Source organism: Pseudophryne corroboree, chromosome 9 (genome assembly GCF_028390025.1).
Source record: "Pseudophryne corroboree isolate aPseCor3 chromosome 9, aPseCor3.hap2, whole genome shotgun sequence".
Classification (NCBI taxonomy): Eukaryota; Metazoa; Chordata; class Amphibia; order Anura; family Myobatrachidae; genus Pseudophryne; species Pseudophryne corroboree.
The window spans coordinates 183,789,073-183,804,684 of NC_086452.1; the positions used below are offsets into that span (position 1 = coordinate 183,789,073).

General features: G+C 45.8%; 1 protein-coding gene across 5 annotated transcripts in view; it reads left to right on the top strand.

Annotated features, from left to right (window-relative positions):
• Nucleotides 1-694: 694 nt before the first annotated feature.
• The window catches only part of LOC134957819 (dimethylaniline monooxygenase [N-oxide-forming] 2-like), a 102,521-nt gene continuing 87,603 nt past the window's right edge, over nt 695-15,612 (top strand). For 2 of the 5 annotated variants that reach the window (XM_063940006.1, XM_063940007.1), the window contains exons 1-2: nt 695-740; nt 8,127-8,264. In XM_063940006.1, the coding sequence (XP_063796076.1) occupies nt 8,133-8,264 (132 nt within the window). In that variant the 5' untranslated portion in view covers nt 695-740; nt 8,127-8,132. Of the gene's footprint in view, nt 741-8,126; nt 8,265-8,479; nt 8,799-15,612 lie in introns of those variants that run through there. The other 3 variants (XM_063940005.1, XM_063940003.1, XM_063940004.1) reach the window with 3 other exon arrangements.

Genomic DNA, 15,612 nt, shown 5'->3' on the forward strand with positions numbered 1-15,612 from the left:
AGTAAATGGACCCTTTAATGTTGTATTTTTCCTCTAATACTCTATTATCTAAATTGCCCATGATTCCTCTATGATGTTTTTTTTACACTGTTTGTGTACATATATATAGAGATATTTATATAAAGATAGATAGATGACAGATAAATACAGATCTGTCCTCCCACACCTTTGCTGCAAGCCGTGTCAATTGCGTGCTGTTTGCCAGGATTGCATGTGTGCCTATGCTGCCACAAACAGGCTGCAAGCAGGTGCAGCTAGTCGCACATGTGACCCATTTGTGGGTAAGCTGGCGGTGGACGTATTTGTATTTGTATTTAGGTAGATAGATATTTTTCTCGCTAGATAGGTGGTGTGGTGGGTAGGTTCAGCTGCCCCTGAAGGGGTAACATTCAGTGATTTAGGTGAACCAAATTGAAATTATATCTTGCCACCCCTCTGCCAACCAAAACGGTTGTGGTGCCCCTGGGTACACTAAAAAATGAGTGCAAATGGCCTGTGCCTTGTCATGAAAATGTTTCAGTATAGAAAGGGGCAGATACACACTGCGGAATACTAGATTTCAATGATTTATTTTATATTTATTCCTTGTGTCCTTTTTTTAAGAATAGTATCACAGTATATGCAACAGATGGTGCAAGAGAGCTATAAAACTGCTAGCCAGAAAATAATACTGACACTTCTCTCTAGAAGGAAGTTAATCATTGTATAAGCAGGATGATTGAAACTAGACCGGAATTAAGGTAAGGTTATGTTCAAAGAGAAAAGAAGCTTTACAATTTGTGCAGACTATTTGTGTTATAAGATATGAAGAGTTTTACCTTTCATTTTTAAAAGTTATCTCGTTAAATACATATTTCGGTGGCTCCTTTGAATGATATTTTATAATATGAATGATCAGTTTCTAGCTGTAGGTAGACTTTTTGTGTCACCGTGTCATGCAGTGCCATTCCACACTCTATTTCTAAACTTTCATTTTGGAGATTTTGTAGTCTAAACAGTTCAAGTGCCAAATGTGTATAGCTGTATTCGTAAAAATGCAGACTGAGGGAATATTTTACAGAAATGATTTAAACACGTTGCTAAAACATATTAAATGAGTAAACAAAAAGAGCATATATCAGCTTCTCCTTTTTTATATAATTATGTGTCATATTTATCCCAGGGTGATGATGGGATATTTTTTTCTTTACCAGCTATCTCCTGTTCAGCTGCTGCCTTGATAGCAGTTATGTCAATACCGTATATATATATATTTTTCCAAATGTATCTATTTAAAAAAAGTAATACCGAAAGCACACAGAATGCCAGGGATGTATGGGTATACTTGCCCAAGTCACATCATGATCACTTGCAGCTTGGCAACTCAGTGATTTTTCCGAACTTCTGTACTCCACATCGCTGGATGTACAGTAACGGGATCCGGTCTGAAGATTGACAGTGTCTAGGTCGACAATGTTTAGGTCGACCACTGTAGGTCGACAGTCACTAGGTCGACATGGATGGAAGGTCGACAGGGTTTCTAGGTCGACATGTGCTAGGTCGACAGGTCTAAAGGTCGACATGAGTTTTTCACATTTTTTTGGGGGGGATTTTTTCATACTTAACGATCCATGTGGACTACGATTGGAACGGTAAAGTGTGCCGAGCGAAGCGAAGGCACCATGCCCGAAGCATGGCGAGCGAAGCGAGCCATGCGAGGGGACGCGGTGCACTAATTTGGGATCCCGGTCACTTTACGAAGAAAACGACACACACAAAAAAAAAAAATCCTCATGTCGACCTTTAGACCTGTCGACCTAGCACATGTCGACCTAGAAACCCTGTCGACCTTCCATCCATGTCGACCTAGTGACTGTCGACCTATAGTGGTCGACCTAAACATTGTCGACCTAGACACTGTCGATAAAACGAACCACACCCACAGTAACAGCTGAAAAATAGCTGTGATTTGCGTCAACGTGTAAACTGCCTCACATTCTCCCTCTATTCATAACTATGTACTCGCACATTTTCAGGGAGCTCCGATTCCTGTATGAATAGCTGGTACTTCTGCATCCCACCCACTTCTTAGGGAAATAGGGTGGATGGGCAGCATCATCATGTGATTTGCAGACCTATTAGGAAGGGGCAGGGACAATGTGTTATGATTCTATGAGAAATACATAATTTTTGCCCCTCTTCTCCTCGTACAGTAAATGTATGAATTGCGGCATTACATGTGCAAGGGTGCATAATGACTTGAGCTGTCTGATATCGTCCACATCCGCGGTCAGGTGCATCTAGTGGTACAAGCAGACAAAATTTCTAAGTGGCGTGTCCATATACTTCAAGGGATATGGTCACTGAAAACAGGGGTATGTCAACATGACACGCCACTCGTTTCTCGTCACTCTGGGAGCATTCCATATGCACCTTACCTATATGGTGGTTTCTCACTATGTGGAACCTTTAAAGAAATGTATCCTCTCTGGGCAGACAGTGTCTTCAGTTGATATTCACTATTTATGTAGGATATCACAAGGTTTGGAAGATATGTGTTTGTGTAGGAATATAACCATGGTCATCATCTTACAACAGAGGTTCGACCATACTCGTACCACCTGTGTCACCTCCTACTTCCTGCTTCTCTCTCCTGCCTCATCTGTCAGCCACACCATTATCTCTTTCCTGCATCATCTCTCAGCTACACTATCATCTTCTCCCTGCGTCTCTCAGCCACTCCATCATCTCCCACCTGCATCTCTCAGCCACACCACCACATCCTCCCTGAATCTCTCAGCCATACCATCATTACTAGCATGTGTCTCTCAGCCCCACCATCATCTCCCATAGTTTCTCTCAGCCACATAATCATCTCCTCCCCTGTGGCTCTCAGCCGGGATCCGGTCTCTAGGTCGACAAGACTTAGGTCGACCACTATTGGTCGACAGTAAGTAGGTCGACATGGTTTCTAGGTCGACAGGGACTCTAGGTTGACATGTACTAGGTCAACATGACAAAAGGTCGACATGAGTTTTTCAAATTTTTTAACTTTTTTATACTTTACGATCCACATGTTCTACAATTGGGAACAATAACCTGTGCCGAGCGCAGCGGAGCGAGGTACCGTGCCTGAGAGAGGGTATACGGTGCACTAATTGCTGTTCCCCATCACTCTACGAAGAAAACGACACCAAAAATATAAATAACTCATGTCAACCTTTTTTCATGTCGACCTAGAGTCCCTTTTGACATAGAAACCATGTCAACCTACTTACTGTCAACCAATAGTGGTCGACCTAATACCACTTTCATACCAAAAATGCAGGGACTTACCTGAGAATACGGTCCCGGGATCATGCAGGGACATTCCCGGGTTGGGCCCCATTTACACCAGCATTTGGAGCTGGGACGTTCCGGGTCGGCACCTTTCATACTGAACCCGGGATGGCCCTGCATTTTATGAGAATGTCATTAGAAATGGCCTTTTTTAGGCCCACAAAGATGAGGTCATTAGAAAGAGGGAGGGAGAGAGGAAAGGAGGGCAGGTTAATTGTGCATGTGCTGAGCCCCCTCCTCTTCTCTGACTGATCAGTCACATCACACTTCTCCTGCAAAGGCAAGAGGAATGCACCCGGGAGCATGTGTCTGCCTGGCAGCGCAACAATACTGACGCACTCCATTTGTGATAGAGATTGCATTTCTGCTACGCCTCCTGCTGATCCATCCCACCGACACCCACCACCAGCCTGCCAGCCAACCACAGCCACACACATGCCAGGGAGGGTTGCTACAGACAGCGCAGCACATACACACATCTGCTGGTGCCTGCTGAAAAATCACAACACCAGGAAGCTGCCCTGCATAGCCAATCAGCAGCAGCAGCAGCAGAGGCAACCCGGGAAGGTAGGACATGTCCCTGCATCGTTTACACTGTTCAGGATCCCGGTAAGATCCCGGGATCAACCCTAGTACATAGCAGTGTTGAAATGCCGGGGCACGGTTCCCGGGATTTTGTCCTGGGACCCTTTCACACCAGCGCTACACCCGGGTTGTTCCCTGGGTCAACCCAGGAAAATAGGCTGGTGTGAAAGGGGCATAAGTCTATTCATACCACACCCCTCTCAGCCACACAATCTTTTCCTGCCTGAGTCATCTCTCAACCATATCATTATCTGCTTCCTGTGTCTCTCAGCCACACCATCATCTCCTCCCTACATCATCTCTCAGCCAAAACATCATCTCCTCCCTCAGTCTCTCAGACATATCATCATCTTCTCCCAGCGTCTCTCACCCACACCATCATCTCCTCACTGTGTCGTCTCTCAGCTGCATCACCATCTATTCCCTGTGTCTCTCAGCCACATCATAATATGCTGCCTGTCTCTTAGACACACCATCATCTCCTCCCTCCATTTCTCAGGCACACCATGGTCTCCTCCCCACATCTCTCTGCCAAACCATCATCTCCGCCCCTGCATCTGTCACCCACATTGTCAACTCCTCCCTGCATCTCTCAGCCACACCATCATCTCCCTGTGACTCTCAGCCACACCATCATCTCCTCCCTGCAACGCTCAGCCACACCATCATCTCTTTCCTGTATTGTCTCTCAGCCACACCATCACTCCTCCTTGTAGCATCTCTTAGCCACACCATCACCTTCCACCTGCATTGTCTCAGCCCCATCATCATCTCCTCCCTGTGTCTCTCAGCCACACCATCATCTCCAACCTGCTTCATCTCTCAGCCACACCAACATCTCCTGCATCCTTCTCTCAGCCACATCACCTACTCCCTTTTTCTTTCAGCCACACCACCATATTCCACCTATGTCTCTCAGCCACAATTACATCTCCTCTTTGCATCTCTTAGCTACATCATCATCTTCTCCCTGCATCTCTCAGTCACACCATCATATCTTCACTATGTCTCTCAGCCACAGCATCATCCCCTCCCTGCATCTCTGAGCCATACCATCATCTTCTTCCTGCATCTCTCAGCCACACCATAATTTCCTCCCTGCGGCTCTCAGCCACACTATCATCTCCCCGAATCATCTCTCAGCTACATTATAATTTTCACCCTGGGTTATGTCTCAGCCACACCATTATCTCCCACCTGCATCTCTCATCCATATCATCATTTCCCCCTTCATCTCTTAGCCACATCATCATCTCCTCCTGTGTCTCTCAGCCACACCATCATCTCCTTCCTGCTTCTTTCCGCCACACCATCATCTCCTCCCTGCATCATTTCTCAGCTAAAACATCACCTCCTCCCTGAATCTCTCAGACATACCATCATCTCCTCTCTGTGTTGTCTCTAAGCCACATTACCATCTACTCCCTGTGTCTCTCAGCCACATCATGGTCTACTCCCTTTGTCTCTCAGCCACATCATAATATGCTGCCTGTGTCTCTCAGACAAACATCATCTCCTCCCTCCATTTCTCAGCCACACCATGATCTTCACCCTGAAAACCATCATCTCTGCCCCTTCATCTCTCACCCACATTGTCAACTCCTCCATGCATCTCTCAGCCACACCATCATCTCCCTGTATCTCTCAGCCACACCATAATCTCCTCCCTGCATCTCTCAGCCACACCATCATCTCTTTTTTGCATTGTATCTCAGCCACACCATCATCTCCTCCTTGTAGCATCTCTTAGCCACACCATCATCTTCCACCTGCATTGTCTCAGCCCCATCATCATCTCCTCCCTGTGTCTCTCAGCCACACAAACATCTCCTGCTGGCATCATCTCTCAGCCACATCATCATCTACCCCGTTTCCATCAGCCACACCACCATATCCCACCTATGTATCTAAGCCACAATATCATCTCCTCCCTGAATCACTCAGCCACACCATAATCTCATCCCTGCATCTCTGAGCCATACCATCATCTTCTCCCTGCATCTCTCAGCCACACCATAATTTCCTCCCTGAGTCTCTCAGCCACACCATAATCTCCTCCCTGCATTTTAGCTTTTTGAGTGTGAGTATTGATACTGCTGTGCTGCTAGTAACTGAGGCTAGCTCACCAGGGACATTGAGCTCAATAGGTGACTGTTTTTATTACTAGAACTGTAGTCATGGAGGTAATGATTTTAACTGCAAAGAACCCACAAGTGTCAGACCCAGTATAACCCCACTTGTCAGAACCTGTGTTGACAAAGAAAAAGAACAGCTAATATGCAATAGGCACAATATTTTAGTGGTCTGTATGCAATACACAAGTAGGTTTGAGATATACAACATGATATTCTATTACCACATAATGACATTGGGGGTCATTCCGACCCGCTCGCACACAGCGGTTTGTCGCTGTGGTGCGAATGGGTCTGGAATGCACATGAGCGGCGGCCACACTGCGCACGCGCATCGTTGCCCGGCGCCGGGGGTCGCCGGGTTACATCGCGGACAACGAAGAAAGCGGTCGCAGAGGCAGAGCCGGCCCTAACCAATATGATGCGATAGGCAAGATTTTGGCTGGTGCCCCCTAGCACTACCGCTGGTTCTGCCTCTGACCTTGCACCTCTTTCCCAGCACCATCATCCCTCACCCATAGCAGTCCTTGTTACCCCCTATATTTTAAATAGGAATAGTTCGCACATTTGACGCACAGCCCAAAAAGGGGCATCTTCTTGCTGGGAAGGGGCATGGCCATGGCCACGCAATAGTAACCCCAATTCCAATTACGCCACACAGTACTGCAACTTTATTCACATTTTATCTTGCGATAGTGTCCATAATTCATTTTACATCCCACAGTAGTATCGCTTTACCTTATAAACGTTACTCCTCACAGTAGAGCCCCTTATTCACATTACATCACACTGAATTGCTGCTTATTCACATTACACCACACCTTATTGCTCTTTATTCACATTAGACGACACAGTAGTGCCCTTTCTATATGCAACACCACATAGTAGAGCACCTTATACACATAATGCCACACATTAGTAATGCATTTATGCACATAATTCCACACAGTAATGCCCCTTACACATATGAGACACATTAATGTCCTTATAAACATAATGCACCTTACACATTATGACAACCTTTATTAATGCCCTTTTACACATAATGTCCCTTACACATATGCCGCACATTATTAATGCCCTTATACACATAATGATACACATAGTGCCCCCTACACATTTGCTGCACATTATTAGTGCCCCTATACATATAATGACACACATACAGTAGTACCCTGTTACACATATGCCGCACATTATTAATGCCCTTATACACATGATGACACACATAGTGGCCCTTTACACATATGTTGCACATTATAAATGCATTTTTACATGACACACATAATGCTCCTTACACTTATTCCAAACACTACTGCACAACCAACCCACTCACATGCACACAGCACTCACACTTCCACTAACACTGTGACCTCTGCCTCTGCTTGGATACAGATGTGTCCTCACAAATCTTGCATCAATGCTAAAGTCGGGCTACCTTTTTTTTAATAAAAATGCATCTTATTTGCATTGCTATGTGGCTAGGATGCACAAGCAGCTTCTGCTGATTAAACTGATATGCAGCATGCCTATATACTGTGTGAGATTGTGGCTGTATCTGCATATGAAATGCTACATACAGAATATAGGCATGCCGCATATCATTTTAATCAGCAGAAGCTGATGATGCCCCTAGGCATATCAAATACCCTAGGCAATTGCCTAGTTTGCCTATGCCTATGGCCGGCTCTGCGCAGAGGCGACCGCAAGAAGATTGACAGAAAGAAGGTGTTCCTGGGCGTCACCAGACCGTTGCCTGCCGTTTTCGGGGAGTGGTGAAGAAAACGCAGGTGTGCACAGGAGAACTGAGGGCGGATGTCTAACGTCAAAGCTGAGATCATCGCACAGGGTAAGTATGTCCAGGGCTAGTCTTGTTCTGCATGAATGCGATCGCAGCCCTGCAAAGCTAAAATACACTCCCCCATAGGCGTGGACTAGTTGATCGCAGCAGCAGCAAAAAGTTGCTGGCTGCGATCAACTCGGAATGACCACCATTGACTGGATTTGTATGGTGAGATTAGGCCTGTTCTCCTCGCTATACATCTAAATACCATAAAGTAAAATAAAAATGTAATTCTTTGTTTATTTTAGAATAATATGGCTAAGAGAGTGGCTATAATTGGTGCTGGTTGCAGTGGACTGACCGCCATCAAATGTTGCTTAGAAGAAGGTCTAGAACCAATATGCTTTGAGAAAAGCGATGACATTGGTGGTCTGTGGAGATACACAGTAAGTATTTATGGAGAAACATTCTCTACAATCACTGCTTTCTGAATTATTTAGACTTTGAGACAAAATCCAAAGCTCAGTTATTATCACTGTAAATATTTGCAGGCTTGAAGAGATGAATAAATACAAATGGCTATTTTGCTGGTGACCTTTGGATTTTCATAAACAAATAAAACAAGTCATATAATAAATAACTGAACATACAAAACAAAAAATGTTGTATGCAGGGCCGGCTCCAGGCACGTTCCTTAGGAGTGACCGTGCTGGGCGCCGACTCCTAAGGGTGTCCAGAAGCCGGCCGCAATTTTAATTTAGCCACCGGTCCACCAGCCAATCAGAGCTTGCAGACCGGCAGTGGATGCTGCTACCGGACCGTGAGCTTTGTCTGGCTGATGAACCAGCGGCTATAGACAGGGGCCTCCGGAGGTGGGAGTGAGGGGCAGGAGAGTCACATGCTGTGCTCTCCTCCCCTCACACAGAGAACAGCGGCGGAGGCGGTGGCAGCATGGGAGCAGCAGGACGTGGCTGGCGGTGGTGAGTAGCACTACAGGGGGCACGTGTATCTGGCATTGTGGTGGGTACATGTATCTGGCACTGAGGGGGGCACGTGTATCTGGCATTGTGGTGGGCACATGTATCTGACATTGTGGGGGGTACATGTATCTGACATTGTGGGGGGCACATGTATCTGGCACTGTGGGAATCATGTGTATCTGGCACTGTGTGGGGCACGTGTATCTGGCACTGTGGTTCCATATTATGTGTATCTGGCACTGTGAGGGCATACATGTATGTGTAACTGGCACTGTGTGGGAACATATTAAGTGTTTCTGACACTGTGGGATATATTATGTGTGTCTGACACTAGGGGCATATTATGTGTATCTGGCACTGCACTGCTGGGGGCATATAATATGTAGCTGACAATGTGGGGGCATATAATGTGTACCTGCCACTGTAGGGGCATATTATTTGTATCTGGCACTGTGGGGACATATGTGTATCTGGCACTGTTGGGGGCGTAGGTGTATCCGGCACTGCACTACTGGGGGCATATGTGTATTTGGCACTGCCGGGGGCATATAATGTGTATCTGGCACTACTGGGACGTATGTATATCTGGCACTGCACTACTGGGGTCATTATGTTTATCTGACACTATACTGGACACATTATGTGTAAGGAACACTACTGTGGGCGTTATGTGTAAGGCTGCTAATTGTGTGTGCAGAGGGGGGGGGGTGAAAATATATTTATTTACAGTTTGATAATATATAGTTGCGAGGCCATGCCCACTTTCCCAGGAGCGCGTGCGCCGAAGGTGCTGGGGAGGCTCTTCGAAATTTTCTCGCTCGGGGCGCTAGTAGGCCTGGAGCCGGCCCTGGTTGTATGCATTATGCTAATGTCTTAACACATGTATATGTATTTTTATTTTACTGTATTTGTGTGTTTTGGAGGGGTTGTGTTTGGGTGACCGGTGGGCGGGATCCCGGCCGCCAGAATGCCGGCAGGGGGCGAGCGCAACAAAGTCCCTTGCAGGCTCGGTGGCAAGCGGTATTTGCCACAGGTTCTATTTCCACTGTTTTGGTGTCGTGGACACCCATGAGTGGGAATAGTCCCTGTATGTTGGCATTCCGGCTGTTGGCATTTCAAGCAGTCAGGATTGCAGTGCCGGTAACCTGGCCGCCGAGATCCCAACCGCTGGTAGCGTGACTACATCCCGTTTGGAGGACCTATCAGAAGCTAAGATCTCCATGACTGGGTGTATGGAATGTAATTTTAAGAATAAGGGTGTTCACTAAGAGATTAATGCTTTAGTGAAGTTAATTAGGATGAAGGTTTTTTTTATGATTCTGAGGAAGGTAATTAGGTTAATGCCCAAAAGGAATTATTTGATGTTGGGGCTAATTAATAATGTGGAATATAAAGAAGGTAATTATTGAAAAGGGGTTAATTATATTAATTACATTGAATACTACAATAATACTGAAACAGTTAAAAGTTTTTGGAGAAGGGTTCATTATTGGTGGGATAATGATATTGTAAGGCAATCAAAAGTACCGTATATACTCGAGTATAAGTCGACCCGAATATAAGCCGAGATACCTAATTTTACCACAAAAAACTGGGAAAAATGACTGACTCGAGTATAAGCCTAGGGTGGGAAATGTACGGTGCCAGGGGTTTTCATGCTCAGGGTGTCATGCTCGTTGCCAGGGGTTTCATGCGGTAGGTGTTATGCTTGTTGCCAGGGGGTAATGCTTGTTGCTAGGGTTGTGCCCCCAGTGCCACATATACCCCCAGTAACAGATATCCCCCCACAGTGCCAGATAAAAACATGCTGCCGTTGCTTTGCCCCCAGTAGTTATGCCCCTTCTTTGCCCCCAGTAGTTGTGCCCCTCTTTCATTGCCCCCAGTAGTTATGCACTCTCTTTCTTTGCCCCCAGTAGTTGTGCCCCCTTTCATTGCCCCCAGTAGTTGTGCCCCCTTTCATTGCCCCCAGTAGTTGTGCCTCCTTCTTTCTTTGCCCCCTGTTGCAGTGCCCCCTTCTTTCTTTGCCCCCTGTTGCAGTGCCCCCTTCTTTCTTTGCCCCCTGTTGCAGTGCCCCCTTCTTTCTTTGCCCCCTGTTGCAGTGCCCCCTTCTTTCTTTGCCCCCTGTTGCAGTGCCCCCTTCTTTCTTTGCCCCCTGTTGCAGTGCCCCCATCGCCGCTTACAAACACACAAACACACACAAAAACAATACTTACCACTGCCCCGCTCCTGCTTCCCGACCGCTTCTTCTGCTGCTGCGCTGCTCCGCTCCGTCCGTCCGGCCGCACGCTCCGTCCGGCCGCCGCTCTGTCCGGCCGCCCGCTCCCCGGCACCCGATCATCTCTATGGGAGAGACGTCATGACGTCTCTCCCATAGCAACGCGCACAGACACTAGAGGTCAATAATGACCTCTAGTGTCTGTCCTGGAGCCGGCTGCAGCGGACGCCCACACAGCCCACGGCGTCTGCTGCAGCCATTGACTCGAGTATAAGCCGAGGGGGGCTTTTTCAGCACAGAAAAATGTGCTGAAAAAGTCGGCTTATACTCGAGTATATACGGTACTCTCTTTTTTATATTTTGTGTTTTATAGTGGTCACACTTCTCTGTATTTAATGGTCACTGATGCTAGACTGCGCATGTGCTGAAAAGGCAAACAGATGGCACATGTGCCAATTTTAGAAAAAAGGGCTTTATTCGTCCACTGTGCTACAGGTGATAAACAGCGCTGTTGGATGGTTTAATGCTACCGCTTGCCGGTGAACTCAAGATTGCTTAATTCAAGTTAATAAAGTAAACATTAAAAAAAATTAACTTTTATTAGCAAAGCAGGAGCTTATGGTTAAGGCATTTAAATCTAATGAAAAGGAGGATTCATTCCAGTACTACAAGGAATGCAATAAAAGATACAAAAATGCAATAAAAGCAGCTAAAATTGATCACGAAAAGCTAATTGCTATAGAGAGTAAAACCAATCCTAAATTTTTTTTAAATACATAAACAGCAAAAGGTTAACAAAGGAGAACATAGGTCCATTAAAAGATGAATTTGGAGTATTGTTAAATGATGACGAATCAAAAGCAGTAATACTGAACACATTTTTTTCATCAGTGTTCACCAGAGAAGAACTGACGGTTGGAGTAGTGCATAGCGATAGTGACAGTAATGTTTCGTGGTTAGATACTTGTTTAAGTGAAGAAGTAGTCAGGGAGAGATTACGTAAAATAAAGATTAATAAATCACCTGGCCTGGACGGACTTCATCCGAGGGTTCTTATGGAGCTTAGGTCACAATTAGCAAGACCCCTGTACTTGATTTTCAATAGTTCAATTAGATCTGGCATGGTACCGGAGGATTTGCGTATAGCGGAGGTAGTGCCATTATTTAAAAAGGGATCCAAAAATCATCCGGGTAACTACAGGCCAATTAGTTTGACATCTATAGTGGGGAAAATATTGGAAAGAATTCTAAGGGATAGCAGACCACTAAGATTATTAGCAAAAGCCAGCACGGGTTTGTGAGGGACAGATCATGTCAAACTAACATAGTTAACTTCTCCGAGGAAGTAAGCGACAATCTCGACCAAGGAAAAGCAGTAGATGTGGTCTACTTAGATTTTGCAAAAGCCTTCGATACAGTGCCTCACAGGAAATTATTCATCAAATTAAAAGAGCTTGGCCTAGGAAAAACTGTTTGTACATGGATAAGCAACTGGCTGGAATACAGGGTACAGCGAGTAGTGGTCAACGGGAAGTCCTCAAGCTGGACACCGGTGTTCAGCCGAATACCACAGGGGTCAGTACTCGGGCCACTACTGTTCAACATATTTATTAATGACTTAGCAATAGGCCTGGAAAGCACAGTGTCAATCTTTGCAGATGATACTAAACTGTGTAAGGTAATTAAATCAGAAAAAGATGTGGAGTCTCTGCAGAATGACTTATATAAAATTTAAATCTGGGCGTCTAAATGGAGAATGAGGTTCAATATAGAAGAAAAATGCAAGGTTATGCATTTTGGGACTAAAAGCAAACTTGCATCTTACATATTAAATGGGGAAAGTCTAGGGGTAACAGTTTTGGAAAAGGATTTGGGGGTACTCATTGATAATAAACTTAATAACCGTATACAATGTCAAAGCGCAGTAAAGAAGGCAAGTAAGGTGCTAGTGTGCATAAAACTGGGAATTGAGACAAGGGACGAGGATGTAATCCTGCCGCTGTACAAATCATTGGCACGTCCGCACCTGGAATATTGTGTTCAGTTTTGGGCACCACTGTATAAAAAAGATATCGGTGAACTAGAGAGGGTTCAAAGGCGAGCTACTAAATTGATTAAAGGGTTTGAGGGACTGGATTACGAGGAAAGGCTTACTAGGTTAAATATGTATACACTGGAAAAGAGGCATCTAAAAGGACATTATTAATGTCTTCAAATATGTAAAGGGACACTACAAAGAGTTATCAGAGGAATTATTTATTAAAAGAACTCTGTTTAGGACACGCGGGCACTCGCTGAGGCTGGAGGAGAGAAAATTCTGCACGCAACAGAGGAAAGGGTTCTTCACTGTTAGGGCAATAAGGATTTGTAATTCCTTGCCAGGGAAGGTGGTAATGGTGGACACTGTAAATGCATTTAAAAGGAGATTGGATGAATTTCTGATTGAAAAGGATATCCAAGGCTACAACATTTAAAATATTGAACTTGTTAATCCAGGTGTAACGTGATTTGTAGTTGTTAAATAGTCATAAAACATCTTCTGCAGATACATGAAAATCAACTCAACTAATACAATAACAGGTTGAACGCGATGGGCATTTTGCCTCTTTTCAACCTCAAATACTATGTTACTACAGTATGTTACTATATATTAATAGGGCCATTCATTTTTTATAGACTGGATTATCTGTCCAATCTGGCTGGTTGGAACGAAAATCTAGTAATGTATTGTATGACAGCAAATGACAATCGACCAATTACTGCCAAATGCCAGAAAACAGACAAAAATGGTTGTTCAGACAAATTGGTTAAATCAAAGTTCAAAGGTTGTCCTTGGAAGTGGTGCTCCCTTCTGTTCTTAATGTTCCTCAGTAAAAAGAAAAATAACACAACATAGTGTAGTTTGTATGGTAAATGCAATCCCAACACCTGTGCTCAAACAGTAGATAGGAGTGGGGACCAATCACCTCCTCAGTACCCCTCTTATTAATTCAATTACCTTAAGGATTACGTCAAGGTTAGTCGAGGTAAATGCGCTTTAGTGAAGATAAGAGGATAGCAGGGGCGGATTGGGAACGAACACCAGCCCGGGAAATTTATGGAAGCAGCCCTAATGGGGACAGAGTCTGTCAATGAGGAGGGCCTGTCAAGTGGGCGGGGTCACTCCTCAGAGGTCCTGATTCTGAGATAGACACAGTTGGGGCCTCCTTTGCTTTACATTATGTTAATGTTTACCTGCGACTTTATGCATATGCTGCTACAATGCCCTTCCCTGATGTACAGCTGCACGTCTGAATATACAAGGACTGATATGCCCAGTTTCAGTATCTAATGACACTGCTGTCATGCCTTTAATCTACTTCTGATTTTGATTTTTCATTCTACAATTCCTTTTTTTTTTAACCTTATATGTTTCAAAGTACAGGGAGGGGGATCACACACTACATACAGCACAGTATAGGGAGGGGGAGCACACACTACATACAGCACAGTACAGGGAGGGAGCACACACTACATACAGCACAGTACAGGGAGGGGGAGCACACACTACATACAGCACAGTACAGGGAGGGGGAGCACACACTACATACAGCATAGTACAGGGAGGTGGAGCACACACTACATACAGCACAGTACAGGGAGGGAGCACACACTACATACAGCACAGTACAGGGAGAGGGCACACACTACATACAGCACAGTACAGGGAGGGAGCACACACTATATACAGCACAGTACAGGGAGGGAGCACACACTACATACAGCACAGTACAGGGAGGGGGAGAACACACTACATACAGCACAGTACAGGGAGGGGGAGCACACACTACATACAGCATAGTACAGGGAGGTGGAGCACACACTACATACAGCACAGTACAGGGAGGGAGCACACACTACATACAGCACAGTACAGGGAGAGGGCACACACTACATACAGCACAGTACAGGGAGGGGGAGTACACACTACATACATCACAGTACATGGAGGGGGAGTACACACTACATACAGCACAGTATAGGGAGGGGGAGCACACACTACATACAGCACAGTACAGGGAGGGAGCACACATTACATACAGCACAGTACAGGGAGGGGGAGCACACACTACATACAGCACAGTACAGGGAGGGGGAGCACACACTACATAGAGCACAGTACAGGGAGGGGGAGCACACACTACATACAGCACAGTACAGGGAGGGAGCACACACTACATACAGCACAGTACAGGGAGGGAGCACACACTACATACAGCACAGTAGAGGGAGGGAGCACACACTACATACAGCACAGTACAGGGAGGGGGAGCACACACTACATAGAGCACAGTACAGGGAGGGGGAGCACACACCACATACAGCACAGTATAGGGAGGGGGAGCACACACTACATACAGCACAGTACAGGGAGGGAGTGTTAGGCGCAGCGGTCCGTAGCCAGCCACTGCACCTTCTCCCCTTTCTGCACGGCGCCTGGCAACGCTAGGGATGCCGTGCGCGCTGAGCCGCCGGTCCCTAGCAACGCTAGGACGCCGTGCACGCTGAGCCGCCGGGTCCCTAGCAATGCTAGGACGCCGTGCGTGCCGAGCCGCCGGG